This window comes from Hyaena hyaena, unplaced genomic scaffold (assembly GCF_003009895.1).
Source record: "Hyaena hyaena isolate Hyena2069 unplaced genomic scaffold, ASM300989v1 scaffold_38, whole genome shotgun sequence".
NCBI classification, from domain to species: domain Eukaryota; kingdom Metazoa; phylum Chordata; class Mammalia; order Carnivora; family Hyaenidae; genus Hyaena; species Hyaena hyaena.
In genome coordinates, this window is record NW_024080670.1 from 5,560,996 (window position 1) to 5,580,065 (window position 19,070).

The 19,070-nt window shown below is 49.2% G+C and overlaps 1 protein-coding gene across 3 annotated transcripts in view; it reads right to left on the minus strand.

The window, feature by feature from the left end:
• The window catches only part of MVB12B (multivesicular body subunit 12B), a 192,179-nt gene that overhangs the window by 101,442 nt on the left and 71,667 nt on the right, over window positions 1–19,070 (minus strand). For 2 of the 3 annotated variants that reach the window (XM_039229627.1, XM_039229629.1), the window contains exons 5-6: window positions 13,745–13,874; window positions 9,509–9,631 (exon numbers count right to left, since the gene is read on the minus strand). In XM_039229627.1, the coding sequence (XP_039085558.1) occupies window positions 9,509–9,631; window positions 13,745–13,874 (253 nt within the window). The remainder of the gene's footprint in view (window positions 1–9,508; window positions 9,632–13,744; window positions 13,875–19,070) is intronic. The other variant, XM_039229628.1, reaches the window with a different exon arrangement.

Consider the following 19,070-nt stretch of genomic DNA (forward strand, 5'->3'; position numbering starts at 1 on the left):
GCTTTGCTCGTTTCCATTATGCACCTCACTGCGTGGTCATAAAGATTTAAGCAGTATCTGTCAAGTGTTTGCACAGTGCCCGGCACAAGATGCTCAAGAAACTGTAGCTGAAATAATGATGATAATTTTGTTTATCCGAATAATTATTAATATTGTTATTCGACTGGAAACAAAACATCTGCTCAAGAAGGATATTCGAGTTGAATGCTACCCGACCCACGGGCAAAAACCCGACCCAAATAACATTCAAGGGGCCTTTTAAAAGTTACTGCAAGCAAAGGATTTTATTAAATATCCAAATTAATAATTGAAACCCTGCCTTGAAAGAGAACAGCATCGGGGCGGGAGTGTGGGGTGGGTAAAACTGCAGGAAAATTTCACTTAATGCCCATTTTTACTTTGTTTGGCGGCTAGATTTACACTGAAAGATACAAGTGAAATATTCCATAGAGCTACCTGCAAATAGACTGTCAGCTCCCACTCTGATAAAAGGTAAAATATCCTCCTCTAAATGGTCTGGTTCACAAAACCGACCCTAAAGTGAACTGATAAATCTGTTCTGACACACGGAAAACTATTTTCATAATCCTGAAAAAGGCCTTTCTCCAAACCCTGGAGCTTTCAGCCAACTGCACAAAGAGCCCCGTGCACTTGCGAACCAGGCACAGGAGGAAATCATTTCACATTTGCAGCCCCGCTTCCGGGACAACAAGGAGCACACAGAACCATCATAACCACCAAGAAAAATAAGACACTCACGGAGTCACAAAATTTACCAAGATACCACATTTACAAGCAGCAAATACCTTGTCAAAATCTGGTGTGGAAGAGTGAAATCAAAGAAGGCTGGCTCAGAGGCAGGAGCGGTATTGACTAATAGTCAATTCTTCATTAAATAGAAGCTCTGACTTCCCAAGAAGCCATATTAAAAATTAATATCAAAAAGTGTATTGCTCAGCCTAAACCCATCATTCATATCCAACAATACCAAACTGCATTCTAATGAAATTTCCCCTTCAAAATTACTGACACCAAAGCGAAGTTTGATACTCTTGCAAGAGCAGACAAGGCTCGGTGACACAGGCACTTGAGAGATACTCAGAGAGCCCTCCGCTGTAGGTCTCTTTCACAGGGCTCTCATGATTGCCAGAATAAATCAAATTGCTTGTAACCCCGCTTCATCGCAGGCTCGGAAACCATTCGAGCTGTGACGCCAGGGCCCTCTCGTGTATGGCGTCCACATGTTCTCCTCGGTCACCATCTATGGCTCCAGTGGACTGGACCCCAGCCAACATTCACAGGTCTCCAGAAAGGGTGTGAGTGCAGACGAGGAGGGCAGCTTCTGACCAGAGGAGCCTGGGGAAGACAATGGGCTCCACCACCCCCATGGGCACACTCTGGGAAGCCCTTGGGTCCCAGCTGCTGGTCAGGGGCCTGGAGAGGCCACACGTGAAGGCAGTGGGGACACCTGGCTGGCTGCCCCACAGCCAGTGACCTGGGCACAGGTGGTCTGTGAGCCACAGGCAGCTCACCTGCTTGGGTCCAAATCTGAGCTCTGACATTTAGTAGCTGTGTAACCTTGGCAAAGGAATTTAACCTCCTGGGTCTCAGTTTCCTCATCTTGAAGTGGATGTGATAACAGTACCCTACCTCACAAAGCCATTATTAGGATTAAGTGAGTTCTTATTTGTAAAAGCACTTGCAAAGTGGTGGACACCCAGCAAATGAAAAGTCAAGTCTCTACTGGTTGGCTGGATGGCTGGCAGAGTAGATGGAAGGTGAAAATGGATGAACACAGGATACCGGGTCCTGCTGTAACTAAACCAGCTCCATTTATACATTTAATAAATATTCTGAGTGTTTACCACGTGCCAGGCACCTGGTGTTCAAAAGTCCCTGCCATTTGGGGGGCCACATGTTTTTTGCTGAACACTTAACTGAATGGAGTTAACAGTCGAAAAAACTTGCTAAATTTCCACACATATAGTAGTACACATGTCGGCATCTGTATTTCTGTGTGACTAACCTTTCCTGAAGCTTTATGAGAGAAGGAAACAGGAGAGTCCCTGTTATCAATAAGCCAGCAGATCCAATCAGAAGACCAAACATAAGTACACGTAGCAATGACAGGGACACAGGAAATGCCAAATTGTCTGGCGTGAGCGACTGGAGGAGGGAAAGAGGGAAAACAGCCCGTGCCAGGCTTTCTAGAAGAAGTGAAGGGTTACACTAGGCTGGAAGGTAGACAGGGCCAAGCCTCAGTATTCCAGAGTCTGGTCTGCCGCTTCCAGGAGGGCCTGGGGCAGGCCTGAGGGGAGATACACAGTGGTGGCCAGTGCAGAGACGGTCCTAGAATGAGGCCGATGTGCTCAGGAGTCAAGAGATTCACCTGGATTAATGGGAGATGGTATGGGAGATATGTCAGATAACAGGAAGCAGGTGAAGGTTCCAGAAAGAAAAAAGAACACATGTGAATCGAAAAACGAGGCAACGCTGGACTTTAAAGTTCCAGGCAAAGAATGTAAAGGTGAGTTATTGAAATGAATACCTGAGCCCCAAGAAAGTTCAACGTCTAATCTCACTGTGGTTTAGTGTTCAGGTCCTCCCCCTGTGGACGGCCCTCCTCTGAGCCGCCCCGGCTGCTGGCACTGCTGAACGGAGTGTGTGGAAGGTAGCAGGAGCAGAGGGGAGCTCAAATGCACAGTGAGCGCCCGTGCTTGTGCTCAATGTGTGAGAAACATCTGCCTTAAGTCTTCGTCTTCAAAGGGGGGGGGGGGGACACAGCACAGAAGGAAATGAAAATGTGTATCCCATCTTCAAAGTTAAACAAACAAAAATGTGTGTGGTTTTCGTGTGAAGGAGGAAGTCTAATGATCCCAAGTGAAGCCAGACCCACGGTTCTGCCTGGGCGCGCCCGGCCGAGGTGCAAGGTTCTGAGGGCCCCCGCTGCAAGGGCCAGCCCCACCCCCTCCTTCGGGGGCGGAATGGGGGGGAAGGGGGACCAAGCCAGAGTGCTCCCCCGGGGCTCACGTGCCCCTAGGCGGGCTCTTGCTCCTATGGAAGGGAGCTCAGAATCCAGCTGAGATGGTTTACTATTATGGGCGAAGAAAAGAGTCACTGGAATCAGCCCTTGGCCTTGCCTCCTCATCTCACCTTGAAGCGGGACACAGACCACCATTCTCATAAATGAGGAACCTTAAAGAGCAGCTTTTGGCTCTGAACTCCCCTCCCTCCAGCAGGCTGAGCCTCCTGCTAGGCAGCATCTCCAGTGCCGGGCGGCAAACACCTCCACAGGGAAACTCGGCCTCCCCGATCGGTGCCACGCGGGGCCTCCCGTTCAAGTCCTGCAACCAGCAGGGCAGGTGACACATGTCCTCTATAGCACACAAACCATCTCACAACTGAACACCGACAGAGGCAGCCTGCGGAGTGGAGGCTGTCAGTTCAGGCAGCAGGATGCCAGCCGGTGTGCTGAAGCTCCATCCGGGTTGAGGGCTTACTCTGCGGGCTGGTCAGGCAGTGGAGCTGATCCCACATCCCCAGGAAAGTGGGGTCAGGGAGCCCGGGACAGAGCGCAGCGGCTCACGGGCCTCTGACAACGGCTGTTGGGGGGGGTGGGGGGGGTGCCTGGGTGTTCACGGCCTGAATTCCAGATCCTCGCAGTGTGATTTTCTCTCTCCTTCAGGAAGAGCCATTAACCTTTCCGATGACAGCCCTGGGATCGGAGTGACGGAACGGTTTTTGAGGTCAGCAAGGATCTATGTTCTCAAAACCTGACACCGACAAGCAAAAGTTGTGACTGAATCCTGGTGTCCCTGAGAGGAAGACTAAATGCATGTGACAGATCTTCTGCAATCAAAATGCCCCATTTCCCAGAGTATCTGTCACAGATTGATAACATCCACGCAAAAAGTTAAGTACAATTATGTCTGTCACTAAGAAACATACTTTGGAACCTGTGACTGACACCTCGCTGGGAGCTGACAAATCACCGGAAGATTACCGGAACAGCTCAGGGCAGCGCCAGGCGCCTTAGGAGGGAACTCAGCCCCGCCTGGCACCTGGGAGAGGCCCCCCAGAGGCCGCACCTCGCAGGCGAAGGCTGCAGGGCAGGACTCAAAGCACGGCTCCCGCTCCCAGGGGAGGGACAATGTCAGCAGAGGATCACAGGCCATTCCCATGGCCTGAGGTGGCAGCTTGTCCTTCAGAAACGTGACGTGTAAGACTGGGGCCACACGCTGCACATTTCCCAGAGAGCCCAAGCCTGGTGTCCACAGAAGTGGAAATTCTAGCACCTGGGAGTTCAGACGACTTATTTCAGATGAACTCTGCAAGGGACAAAATCCATGCCAATGCCAGACACAGACACCGGGTCAGCATCAGAGGGCCCCCTGTGCCCTCCATCCTAGGGAGGGTGACACATGGCCCTCCGCAGCCCTCCGAGCCTCCTCCCCAGATGCCAGCACTGGTGAGGGGAAGGGGACAACGGGCACAAACCGGATGATGAGGAAGCACTGAAAGCCATACGTGCAGACCGTGGTGACAAATGCCCAGTGCTCCGTGCCCTTCCCACCCGCTGCAGCTCCCCGAGTTACCTCTGGCAAGGTGTCTGCAGAATCTGAATCTCTGAGGGTGGGGACAGGAGACACTTCTTAATTAAGGCTTATGAAAACCCCCGCAGGTCTGAAAAATCCAAATGCTGTTTGAATGCTGACCACGGTTGAGAGCACACCACCTCTGGGGTGGGCTTCAGTGCCACGGAATTTTTGCCTTGGGGGACAGAGGTCAGAGGGAGAGGGAGGGAGAGGATGACAAGCAGGCTACATGACCAGCACACAGCCTGACACGGGGCTCAATCTAGTGACTGTGAGATCTTGACCGGAGCTGAAATCAAGAGTCAAATGCTTAACCGACTGAGCCACCTAGGCGCCCTTTTAATTGTTTTTTTTTTTTTAACATGTTATGCCTAAGTCCACCACCTTAAAACTTGAGTCCACCTGATCTAAATTTTTGTCTTCTGCGACTGCCACTGACTCATCTCACCTGGAAACATGTCTTTCCCTTCTGCATACTGACCATTTAAACACCTGAAGCCAATGGCCTGGTCTCTACTCAGGTCAAAACAGCGGTTCCTCATACTCCAATTCAATGCTCCATTTGGGTAACTTTCACAAGGTGGTGTGTCACAGGCAATGGAGGTGACCCTCCCACTGAACCTGATAGGTGTGAGGTGCCACCTCCTGGGACACGCCCCACCGGGCACACCAGGCTACATTCCACACAACCCCCATCCTGGCCCAGCCTGGTCACCTGCACACAAATCACTGCTAAGCCAGGTCTCCTCAATTTGGTTCTTGTGCCATTGATTTTTTTTTTTTTTTTTAACTTGGGGGGGTGGGGTGCTGTTTTCACCCATCACCTTTCATCTCCTGGTTCCAGTAGGGTGTTCTAGCTGTAGAGCAGATGCAGAGTATTGATTCTGTCAGTCAGCACATCAGCGCTCCCTAATGACTCTGTGTCATCTGCAAATTTGATAAGCATGCCTCTGATGTCTTTATCAAGCCACTGGTTCTACTGTTCAACAAGTCAGGGGGCGGCAGTCCACCAGGGACCCCCACCCGGGACAACATGGATCCACTCGTTTATCCAACTCGGGGGCTACTGGTGCTCCATCAGTGGTGAACCCACCTGCCTCCCAGAGCTTTTCCAAACCTCAGAGCTGGGAGCAGCAGCAGCACAGGTAAGAGCTGGCATGAGAGGGGCCAGTGGGGATGGCTCTGGTTGAAGCAGGAGGGCACCTCCCTACACCTGCACTCTGCCCCAAGGCAGTGGCATGGAAGAGACTCAGAAAAACCCACATCCACAGACCGATTGTCTGCTTGTTTGTATCAGGCTGACTCGCAAAGCCGTGGCCAGCTCGGAGGACAGATGGGGAGATGGGACTGTGTCTCAGCCTCAAGGCCGACTACCCTGGCCAGGGTGCATGGAGTAGACAGGCCGAGGGTGGAGCCGCATGGATGCCCGGAGAGGACATGGAGCCTCTGCGCTCCTGGAAGAGGCGGCATGTCCTTCTTCACTTGGAAGTGGTTAGGGAACGTGTGCAGAGATGTGTGCAGGGGAGATAAAAGTTTCCTGAATGAGGAAAAAGAGCTCTGCCAACACGCCTCATCCTGCCTGTTGCTGTGAACTTTACCCAACACTGCGTCCAATTCACTGGATACAGCCAAAGGGCTCCCTTGGCTCTCCGGGGGCCTGACCATTCTGAAAGGACAAGACTATCGTTCTTTGCAACAACAGGAAGGAAACAGGCAGCAAGCGCTTGCTCCCAGGCCCAGTAACTGCCTCTGGAAAGAGGACCTGCCAGGACCAGGAGGTCCTCAGGTGGTGACCCATCAATTCTGGAAAAGTCCACCAACTTTTCCTTTAGTCTGAGATAGGTGGGGTCAACAGTGCTCCAAAAAACAGCAATGGCATGGGATTGTTTGAACATGAGGGACAACATAAGAAATGGGAGGCAGAGCACACATTTTTAGCTTCTGAGGCAAAAGGCTGAGCTCAAGCAGGCCACTGGGTCTTTACTGGCCCCTCCCTCGGTCCCTTACAGTCCCCTCAACGAGATTTGCTAGGGAAATGGCCTGCAGCCCCTTGCGGGGAACCAGCCTGCCAGTCCTCCCCGCCACCTACAAATCTGGTCAGTAGAGGGCGCTGCACCACCGCGCACTCTCTCTAGCCGGGCTTTGCCACCTGATCCCTGCGTCCACACAAAGACCACACTTGGAAGTACTTCTTAAGCTTGTGCTAGAATCAGAAAAGGGCCCAAGAGCTCAGGGACTCAGGAGTCGTCAGCGGCGGAGGAGAGGGGGCCTGCAGCACAGGGTCTAGGCTGTTAGAGAAGCTTTGTTGCAAAACTGAACACATGCCTAGATCTGTGCGGAGCACTAGAGATAAACAGGTACTGGACGCGGTTCCTGCCCTCAAGGAGTTCACAACATGACCACAACCCAAACTGAAGGCATAATGGCCAAGAAGCAGCAGCATTCAGAGAGGAAATCCCAGCCCAGCCCCAGGGCATTCAGGGAAGGCTTCCTGGGAGAGGAAGCATTTGAGTGGACATCTAAGGCAGGGATCTGAGATGCACCCATTGTACCGGTGTCCACATGAGCACAAAAAAGGAAGGGAAGACGAGAATACCAGTTTAGATTAAAGTCTGGAGCTTAGGGATGTAAGAGAGGTCACAGGGGCTGGCTTTGGAGGCCTTCACCCTGTGGGCCGCTGCAGACCCCCACACGGGAAAACCAGCATACCCCCAGAGAGAAAGCCACCACATCTCTCTGCTGGAGACATGACAGGCCTGAAGCCTCCAGGGAAATAATATACTCATCGTTTCATAAATCTTCACTGGAAATTTTGAGTGACTCGTCTGCATTTCATTTTTTTAAAAGTCAAAGGTACTAGTTGGGAAACAGTACAAAAAGCAAAGATGCCAAAACCCACTGTGCATTAGGAGGCTCCCGGAGCTGTGCATGCCACCTAGAAATTACTGCCCAGTGCCGGAGGAGAGCTTGGGACAGACGGTGGCTTTTACCGGGAAGCATTAATGTAACATTCGATTACCCTACTGCATAGAGGGGGACGTAACGCAATCATATGAGAATACGTCTTACGTGGACTATTCTGACATCTGCCTCACTTGGCAAGTAAAACAAAACTGACCCAATTTCCTTGGAGCTGTAGTAAACCACAACAAGGGTTTCTGCATAAAATATACGAGCCTTATGAACTCTTTGTTCCGATGCAAAGAATCTCCAATTCTACCTGGGTCCCTGTGGCCAGTGTCCTCGGGCCCTCTCGCTTCTGTCACTGGTGACCGCGCTCTCTCGCTGACCGGCAAGCTTCTGGGGAGATTGCTCTTCTCGCTTTAACTGGGAGAACCAATGCTCTTTATCCAACAGAAAGTTACAGCCTGACCGGAGGTGCTGCCCATTTCTAGGCCCTTCCAGACGCTGTGATGTCAATAGGTAGCAGCTGTAACTACTCTCGGGCTATGGCTGTGAGCTAACCGGAGCACAGGTGATGGGCCTGGGCTGAGCCCCAGCGCAGGTGCCAGTGACCACAGCCTGCCGGTGCCCTGGGCGCTGGGAAAGCGCTGCGCTAGCCTGGTACTCCTAAACCAAAGACACCCCACTGTTCAGTCTGCACCTCTGGGAAGCTCACTGGCTTTTCCTGTCTCTTCATGCCAAAGGGAGGCTGAAAACTGCTTGCAAACTTTCAGGCGATTCCAAGTCTAAGTACCTTGTAACTTAGCTAACTAAGTACCTAAGTAACTTCAGGCGGTCAAGTTTTAAGTACCACTAGGGTTTGTGAAACGGTCACGAGAAAAGACCAGATTGTCTTTATGGGGGATGGAGTCCTCTGAGCTGCTGGCTCACGACAGCGACATTCTGCGGTGGGGGGACGGGCGCTCAGCTAGAGCATGCTGAGAGCCAGAGGCTACACCACACTCTCCTCTGTACCTCCTGGAGGGCAGGGTGTGGATTGGGGGGCCCAGGAGGAGCCCCACAATCTGTTCCTGACAGACGCTGTTCATCTCTCTTCACCCACGTGGAAGCTTTTAGACTCCTCACTTGTGTTATATCAATCCCCAAACGGCAATGCCTCGCCAATTCTTGTTTTATTTACTTTTGTAACCCTTTTCTCAAATTTAATCCTTCATGGCGTTTGTTCCTTGCTCTCAAATAATTTACTATTAGTAATGCAAAAGGTTTTTTTTAAATTATTGAACTATGGTTGACTTACAATACTCTATTAGTTTCAGGTGCAAAGCCAACGAAATTGACAATTCTCTGCATCAGGCAACGCTCCCCACAATAAGTTTAAGGGCTGAGAGGGAAGAGTTTTTATGTGACAGGATTCTTTTCACCATCTGCTTTTTGCAGAAAGCGTAGAGACCATCGCTACCTCTGTTACAACTGAAATCAGGTGCAGAGCGACCAGTTTGCTCACCTAAGTTTCTCTGCGCAAATTACTGAAACTGACATGCCCTGAACCCTTTCCCGCTATTCTCTCGAACCAAACTACCCATTTCCTAGTTTGTAGCTCACTGGGAAAAGAAACGATACGAAAATGAACAAAATTACTTACCAACCCTCCAATGAGTTGTTGGCCAAGGCAGAGAAGGAATTCTACCTTCGTACGGCCAGTGTCCCCAACCACGTGGCTATAAATCATGTGTGTGTGCGCGCCGCTATGAGCTCTTTAGAATAGCAAGCCAATTTAAAGTTGCATATTCTGCTATTTTAGGAGGCTGCAGAATACGTACAAAACAGAATACAGAATGGCCTTTACATTCGTGTAAAGCAAACATTTCTAATTGGGTTTTTAAAAATCTCCTCTAACAGTTTATTGCTTCTACACTTTTGGGCACACGCTCAGTGGAGGTGTTCGGAGACCAGAGACCACAGGACTGTAACACGCACAACGGCATAGGACACCACCGACAAGGCCTCACCTGGGAAGGTTGGGGGCCGGGGTGGAAGCAGCTGATGACTGGGAGGGCGTTGTGGGTTGAGATGAGTCATGATTCCTGGGGACTCTGCCCATTCGATACCAGATCCCCATGCTGTTCAGTTCCCTTTAGGAGAAAAGAGAAATCTTCACGGTGTGGTTTAGCACAAAGCATTCACCTGAGCAACAAAGTGAACCAATTCATCTCAAAGAATCACAGCCTCAGATACCGGGGGGTCCACTCTTGCCCACGGTGATCAGTTATGTCACCTCCCTTTGTGCTCTGCATGTCACAGTTCAGAGCCTAATGTGAAGTCAACTGTCCCAACAAGGCAGATTTCTCTGATGGGCCGTCCTCTTTAGCCACCCTGGAGCTGCCTCCCGTAACACAAGTGACATTTTCCTTAGTGCTCAGTCTTCACAATTCTTTTCATTTTGTCATTTCACTGTAGGTAATTATGCAATAATCCATTTCAAGTCCTTTACCTGGTTAGCGTGAGACAAACAGGGCAACAGTGGGCGAATGGATGTGTGTGCCCGGCTTTTAACAATGGGGGGAAGTAGCCCCACCTCGTGCAAGGGCGCACTTCTGGGTAAAGCTCCTACTGCCTGGATGTCCCCAGCGATCGGCCTCATTCTCAGGGTCACTTTGGGAGATATCCTCAAGCCGCAAAGCCTGAGGCATGTGCCCCACAGACCACTACAACCAAGAGTGGTCGGTCACAAAAGGGCTTGACAGATGCCACATCAGGTTTCTTGCTCCATGACACGCACACACACCACAGCCCCACAGCCCCCAATACCCAGTTATGAGTGGTTATGAGACAGGTTTGGTCTTAGGAAGCTGGAATGGGATTATTTTAGCCACATCCAGCTTACAAGTTCTCAGCTGCCCCACGGAACTGCACCTCGTCAAACCACGAGGACAGGCTTCTTCAGTAAATACTTCTAGTACCTTCCCACTACCCTACAGGAGCTCTTCTCAACCATGGACAGGTCTTGTTAGATGGATGATTCTCATCGTCCTCGCTGACTTCATCACATCTTGGCAATGGCCTTGGAGGAGCTGTTCTCCTTCTGAGGTGTCTTCCCGAGCTGACAACGTCAGACTCTTGCAAAGTAAGAGTTGGCTCTTATATGTGCTCATTGTTAAAAAGGTGACTCAGAGTTCTAGACACTGTTCTCCTTCCCTCCTTACAAATAACACTGGGGGTGCCTGGCTGGCTCAGTTGGTGCAGCGTGTGACTCTTGATTTAGGGGTTCTGAGTTTGAGCCCCATGTTCAGTGCCGAGATTACTTAAAAATAAATATTTATAAAAACAATACTGGAATCGTCATCTTCTGAAAAACAATTTTGGCCCCAAGATGATACAAAATACGCTCTATATAGCAATCTTTCCAAAATGATATAAAAGAAAGAAGATTTTAGTTTTGGTTATCAAAATATATATGGTAACAATCTATTCTTTAGAATTATTTAAATTGGTTAAAAATGGAGTCTTTTAAGTACTATAGCTTGTAATAAAAAATACACATATAACTGAAATTAGACTTTAAAAGCTTATTATTGGGGCACCCGGGTGGCTCAGTCAGTTGAGCATCCAACTTCGGCTCAGGGTGTGATCTCACAGTTCGTGGGTTCGAGCCCCGCATTGGGCTCTGTGCTGACAGCTCAGAGCCTGGAGCCTGCTTCGGATTCTGTGTCTCCCTCTCTCTCTGCCCCTTCCCCACTCATGCTCTTTCTCTGTCTCTCAGAAATGAATAAACATGAAAAAAATAAAGTTCATTATTAAATTGTTGATTTCTACTATTTGTATGTAAGTAGCTGCTCCTAAGATATCTGAAGTATGGTCATTCTCTTAACTGTTTCCTCCTCCTGTGATCCTGTTTATATAATTAGTTTAAACCATGTTGCAAAACAGGACTTTTCAGTGTGTAGGAAGGGGACGATCCCAGAGTCCTTCTTAAGGACCACAAACTCCTGAGTCAGGGCCTTCACATTCCTCAGCCGAAGGGTCTGAATGAACTATTGCACCAAGATGAAAACCACGTGTTCCTGAGGCACTTGCTCCCAGAGGCTCCACGCAAACAGCACATCCCCAGCCACTGCCCCCGGGGAGAGCTCCACGGAGGAAGGCTTGGCTTGTAGGGTGAAGACCTGGGCTCAAGTGAACAAGAAGCAAAACGGAGCACAACCCAGATGCAGAGGCCGCTACAAAAGCCAAGGAGGAGAGTGCACCCCTGAGGGCCCGCAGGGATGGGCGTGATACCTGCAAAGTTGGCCCAGGAGTGAGGCCCGTGAGGCCCGTAGCCAGAGGTGCCTAAAACTATCTATGGGACTCACTGGTAGGAGAGACCTGAATTTCACTTGACTGAACACAACAAACACCCCTCATCTTTTGGGCATCCAGTGTCCATTCGCCCTCCTTTCTGACTCTTTGCTTGCCCTCCATATTTGGGGCGCAGCCTTCTCCTCAGTTGTAGCCCCTGGGTTCCAACAGAGCCAATCTCGCCTCCCGCTCAGGCCTGGTTTCTGAGAGAATGACATTTTCCAGGGAGCGATGATGAACTCAGGGTGCACGTGACCCCAGTGAGATCAAGCAAAACCAATGAGACTGAATTCTAGAACTTGTTTGAATTATCAAGAACACAGATTTGTTCTTTGCCTCAGAACTTAAACCTGGAGGAAAAGTAGGCGGAGCTACCACACCACCATTAGTCCACTAGGGAAGAGCGTGTAGAAGAATGGCATCTACCCCAAGGAATCTGGGAAAGGAGGTAAACCGGTTGGGCGGGGGGGGGGGGGGGGGGGGAGAACCAGGTCCTAGTGATGTCCTCTGAGCAACTTCTTCCAGCCACACCTGAAGCCACCCTGTCCGCGGATCCCTGCTGTTATGCTGATCAACAAACTCTTCCTTTGGTTAAGCCAGCCTGGGTTGGGTTTCCTATCACTTACAATCTAGAGCCCAGAGTGAAATCCTGAGACTCCTTGTACTTAGAATTTATAAAACAGCTACAGAGCTGGGCCCACGCCCAGAACTGAGGCTACCTGGTGAACAGGACACAGTGTGCCCAGCCCTTAGCAGTCCTCTGCTTCTCAGGGAAGATGAACATCAGACCAAAGTACTGCATGAGGAATTATCGTGTAGTCATGTAATATTCACGTTTCTTCCTGACGCCGAACCCTCCAACGGCTCCCCACTGCTCGTGGAATAAATTCCAAACTGCCGCCATGGTTGTGCAAGATCCTGCTAAGGGCTTGCCCCAAACCCTGTCTCATCCTTGTCTGCCTGTGCTGGCCACACTGGGCTGCCTTCTGCTCCCGAACAGGCCACACCCATTCCCACCTTTACACTCGCTCTTCTCCTGGGCCCGGGAAGGTTCTGCCTTTTTTTTTTTTTTTTAAATGTTTTATTTATTTCTGAGAGAGAGAGACAGCATGAGCAGGGAAGGGTCAGAGAGAGAGGGAGACACAGAATCAGAAGCAGACTCCAGGCTCTGAGCTATTAGCACAGAGCCCGACGCAGGGCTCGAACCCACGAACCCTGAGATCATGACCTGAACCGAAGTTGGATGCTTAACCGACCGAGCCACCCAGGCGCCCCCGGAAGGCTCTGCCTTCAAGTCTCTGTGTGGCTGGTTTCTTTCTGACATTTACATCTCTGTCAAACATCACCCTCCGGACACCCTCACTGAAGCAGCCTCCATTCACTGCTGTTTCATTTTTGCCATTAACTGAAATGGTCTCATTTATTTCTTGTTTGCTGCCGGTCTCCCCTTTTACAAGACCACCTCCACGAGAGCAGGTCTTTGCTTGCTCCTTCAGCACCATATCCAGGGCCTTTGGCCCGAAGGTACAGAACGGGTGCTCCTTTAACTCTGGTGGGATGAACACACAATGCAGAGGGTTGAGGCCAAGTGGTCAAAAAGGAGCGAATATCTGGGCTTTCAGGTATGTGGAGAGGCCCCCAAGAAGCCTGAAGGACAAACACACAGAAGGACAGGGAAGGAAACGCCCTTAGAAAGGCAGTGTGAGTAGAGGCACACAGAGGTCAGAGGTCAAGGGCTCGGCCTCTGGACCAGCAGCAGCGTAAGCAGGAAGGGCAGCAGTGAGTTCAGGCTGGAGAGGCAGGTGGCCAAGAGCCCCGCGGGTCACACACTGTCTCAGGACCTCATCCCAGGAGTGACCTGAGCGCTCTTGGCAGATAGGAGAGACAAGATGGGCGTTCCTAACACTTACCCGATAAACGTGTACTGTGGAGGGGCCTGCTTCGTCCGGCCCATGATCCGAATGTCACAAATTGCAGCTTCAGTTGAATCCCGCGGGATAAATTTAATGCACAGCCTCTTTTTTCTAAAAGCCACTTCCTCTGAAGAAAAGGACAACAAGAAAAGGTATGAGTCTTCCAGGGATACCAACATGTCTATTCTGAACACCGTGTCCCCTGTCACGTTCCCTTCCTGGCAGCAGAAGCGACCGGTCATCCAAGTCACTGGGCTGCACCCCTCCTGCCCTCCCCAGGCTGGGACTGCAGAGTGGGCACCAGGAGCCCTGCCCTTCATTCGGGACCTGACCCCAGACACCCCTGCTGAGAACGCCTCCCAGGGGTGTACACACCTCTGCAAGGAGAAGCAGCTTGGAATAAACCCGTGGGGCTGGCTTCTAAATGCCACCACCATCATCTGCTCACTGCTTAAGCCATCAGGGACATACTACGGACACCCTGAGTAATGACACTTTTCGCTGTGTGGGCTTTTCTTCTTTTTCACTTTTTATTAAGGAAATTTTCAAACATTCCCCAAAGTAGGGAGAACAACAGAATGAATGACCCCACCTGTTCCCATCATCCAGTTTCAACACCATCAACAATGGACATGCTGCTGCCACCTCTTCCTCCCCCCACACTCTGGGAGTTTTGCTGGAGGATTTAAAATGAATCCTCCCACTGTTATGTCACCCATCAAGGTCTCAGTAGGCATCCATGGCAAATGACTAGTTTCCATAAGACCAGCATGCCATTATCACGGCTAACAAAATGAACAATGCCTCCCCGGTGTCACCAATAGGCGGCCCATATTCAAGTTTTCTCCATTATTCTCAAAAATATCATTGAACTATTGCTTTCTCTGCATCAAGATCCAGTGTCTATGCACTGACTCTGGTTGTGAGGACTCTTAGGTTCCTTTTATTCTGTAACAACCTCTCCACCCTCCCCTCTGCTTCAGGGCGCGGAGAAGTTGGTGCGACTGGGTCATTCTCCTGTATTTCCTGTAAAGTGGCAGTTAGAGTGGAAGGCCTGATTAGATCCAGGTTAGATTTTTGTTTGTTTGTTTCAGGTAGGAATGCTTCACACGTGAGGCATACACATCCGACACTGTCCTATCGTGAGGCCCGGAGTCCCACTGCGCCACTCTGGGTGCCTGTGGTGTCAACCCGGGTACTTGGGCTATAAAGTCCCCAACAACCATTCCTTGAGCAGCGTTTTCATCCACTGAGGATGTAGATCCATAATCTCATTCAAGTTTTCAAGATGGCCATTTTCTAATTCTGGGATGCCTTCTGAATTTATTAGCTGGAAATTCTACATAAAAAAATAACTTCTTCAACTACTTGGTCTCCCTGGAAAAGGCTTGGTACAGGAAAGGAAAGAAAAGTATGTGATTCTTTGCTCTTACTTATGAAGTCTGAGGGCAATGAGCTGGTGATGTAGCAACGTCCAGTGGTGGCCAGCCAGGTGTTTTTTGGTTTGTTCACTTGCGGTTTTTATTTTTTTTTAAGTTTTATTTATTTATTTTGAGAGTGACAGAGAGAGTGAGCTGAGGAGGTGAAGAGAGAAAGGGAGACAGAAAATCTCAAGTAGGCCCTGTGCTGTCAGCTTACAGCCCAACTCAGGGCTCAAACTCATGAACCGCGAGATCATGACCTGAGCCAAAACCAAGAGTTGGATGCTTAATCGACTGAGCCACCCATTTGTGGTTTTTAAAAATGAATTTCAGTCAATTGCAGGGACTCAGTACATGAGTCTGATATATCTGGGTTGAAATCCCAACTCTGCCATCAGCTCCGTGATCTTAGGTGAGTGACCTAATTTCTCTGAGCCTGGGTTTTGTTCTCTGTAAAAGGGAATTAATGAAACCCCACCCCAAAGGGACGGTGGGCAGATGAAATGTGCTAACACATCATATGCTTCACTTAGCCCAGTGCCTGGCACACAGTAAGTGCTCAATAAAGCATGAATGTTCTTATCATCATTATTACCAGTAAACCTCTAACACACAATTTATGTCAGTGTTTGGCATGGTCTTTCAGGACCTTTCAGTTCTGGGGCAGGGAGTATGCACACTCAAATCAGACAAGAGCATGGGGAGGGAAGGACAGTCGTGCCATTGGTCTTGGCCTGACCGAGGGGAGGCTGTCATCAGTGGCATCTTGTAGACTTCGGGGTGGGGAGGGTGCTTTTAGAGAGCCAGGTGGAAACTCAGAAACTCAGTGGGTTCTTTTCCTAGGCAAGGAAACTGAGGGCCTAGATCAGATCTAATGAGCTATGAGTAATAACGTCCCCAATCCAGACCTCAAACATTGTAACTCACGAGGCAGGGGAAAACACCTGTGGCAACCATACCTTCAGGAGCTATTAGCTGGGAAGATCAGACCTTTGACTATTGTGAAGAAGGTAAGACCTTTCCTCAAATAAACGAAAAGGCAGGCACATTACTTGCTTTTGCCACACTGCTCTCTGATCCATTCCTCCATTGATGGCAACTCGGGGTAAGAGATGGAGCCACTAATTACACATGCTTAAACAGGCCTAATTTTAAGTAAACATTATATAGAGTCAATAGAAATGTGTTCAGTCATGCTAATGAACACAGAGAAAGGATACAGCACTTTACTAAAACAAACAGTCTTCCAGTTTTTAAGTACTGTGTGGATAGTAACAAACTATTTTAGATTCATTACAAGAGTCTCATGGAGTTGGTTTTTTTTTGTTTTTGTTTTTGGCTGACTTTATAAAATCAGGGCCTTAAACGCACCAACCGCAAACTGCACAGAGGTGACGACAGGTTTCTCCGGTTGGTCTGGGCTCACCTGGGCCCTGGGAGAAGGCTCTATTCATTTTGTTTACCACAAAATGAATAGGCTCCCTGAATCCCATCTCCCTCCTTGTGTGATAAGACACTTGTTGGTGATGTGATGACCTGCCCTCAGAATGTCCACCGGCAGACATTGGGTGTGACACATCCCCAGTCACGGGGAAAAGGCTCCCCGCCCAGGATCAGGAGGACCCCGCCGCAGCTAGACCATAGGCCCAGAGAAGACGCGGCCCTGGGCCTCCTCACTTAACTAGTTCAACAAATTAAGAAGAAAATGCAGAATGGGAAATCCCTTGCGGCTGTAGAGCGTATCGATATAAAGACATTACAAGTCAATTCGTTGTCAAAAACGAACACCAATGCAAATTCTGAAACTAAGTAAAACACGAGGGAAAAGTGGGAAATGAATACAAGCCGACAAGGCAATTTTAGTTCCTCAGCAGACGAGTCACATCAGAATAAGCAAGAGCAGCAAGCAAACCCTTGTGAAAATGTTCAGGTCTTGCTCACCAATGATGACGAGAAAATTAAATAAAATTAGAATGGTATAAGTGACTAAAAATGTAAAACCTATGCTGACAGGCCTCTGGAAAACAGGAACACGCCTGTCTCATTAGTGGCCCCGGGAACTGGTATTTCTGGAAGTTAATTTGGCAACAAAGAGTACTAAAGCTTATCTTTAAGGGGCTCATCCTCTGAGCAAGGTGCTGTGTCTGGTAGGTGCCTTAGGTGATTCAACGATGAATTATACACGAATCTCACCCTCAGAGAAAAAGGTTAGTAGCAAAGATGCGCATAAGACATACAAGTGGCTAAAATGCAAGCTAAAAACAACATTATGAGGTGTCTACTATTCCCCCCCATTTTATAGATAAGGAAACTGAGGCCCAGAAGGATGAAGTCATTTGCTTGGGTGCTAAAGTAAGTGGCAGAGCCAGACTCAGGATCGGGTGAGTCCGACCCCAGAGCCTAGTGCTTTCCCCCTTCTCCCCCCGCCAAGCCACAGTGCGTCCTGACAGAGAACAGGTGGGAACTGAGAGGCATAAGTGATCACTTCCTTTGGCTCCCGACCACTGCACTGTGGTGCTTACTTCGCTCCCTCCCTCCACTAAACGTGTGTTGTCCCAGCTGTGATGAAAAGTGGCAAAGGAGGCAGCCGGTCCCTGATCTCTGGCTGATGACAGCTCTGGCTGACTACGTTGTGATGCAAGTCCTTGTTTTCAGGGCCAGGTCATCGACCAGGCCGAGCTCCTGGAGGGCAGGACAAATACCTCAGACAGTCACCTTCTTCTCGCAAAGCCTGCGGTGCCTACAGAGGCATTCATCCATCTTTGCTGACTGTGGAGGAGAGAGGGCTTGCTTGAAACTGGTACCTAGGGATCAGAGACGGTTTCATGTAGGGGGCAGAACTGAAGCTCGCCCTTGAAAGATATGGGGTGAGGATGCTCAGAATTGAGCGAAAGGGCATTTCAGGCAAGGAAAACAACAAAGCAAATAGAGTCAGGAAGGAAACAGGAATGAAGAGCGTACAGTGAGGACCTCAGTTTGGGGAAAGTATAGAGTGCTTGAAGGTAAGGAAAATGTCTGGAGAAGAAGGCTGGAGCAGACCAGAGGGGACCTAAAACCCAGTAGTCTCAAGTACTTGGAAACTCAACACAAGAAAATCATTTAAAACCTACACATACCCAAACGGATCTATAGATTCAACATCATTCCTTTCAAAACTAGCTCGCTTCTTTGCAGATATTGACTAATACTAAAATTCATGGAAATTTAGAGGACCCAGAATAGTAAAACTAATCCTGAAAAAGAAGAATGAATTACATTTACGGTCAACTGATCTGCAACAAGGATGCTGAGACAATTCAGTGGGGGGAAAAGAATGATCTTTTCAACAAATCGTGCTAGAACATGACATCCACGTGTGAAAGAATCAAGTTAGACCCCTATCTCACACCGTACACAGAAGTGAACTCAAAATGGATCAAAGCTATAAATATAAGAGCTGAAACTATAAACCCTCAGGAAAAAAACACGGGCAAACATCTAGGTGACCTTGAATTAAGCAATGCTTTCACAGGTAGGACACCTAAAACATAAGCAACAAAGGAAAAAGTAATGAATCAAGCTCCACCAAAATAAAAAGATGTGGGGGTTGGAGAGAAATGGAGAGTGACAGCTTAAGAGTATGGGACATGTTTGGTGATGAAACGTTCCAAAATTAATCATGGTAATAGTTGCCCAGCTCTGTGAATATCCTTGAAACCACTGAAATGTGTACTTCAAACGGGTGAATGATATGGTGGGTGAATTATATATTGACAGAACTGTTACCAAAAAACCCTGATGCATAAACATATAAAATCCATCTGTAAAAGGCACTTAACCACATGATGTTATGGGTGGCATTGGGGGTATCAGCACAGCTGGAGTCTGACTTGCGTGTGTCTTCTAGTTACTCCCCCAGTCGG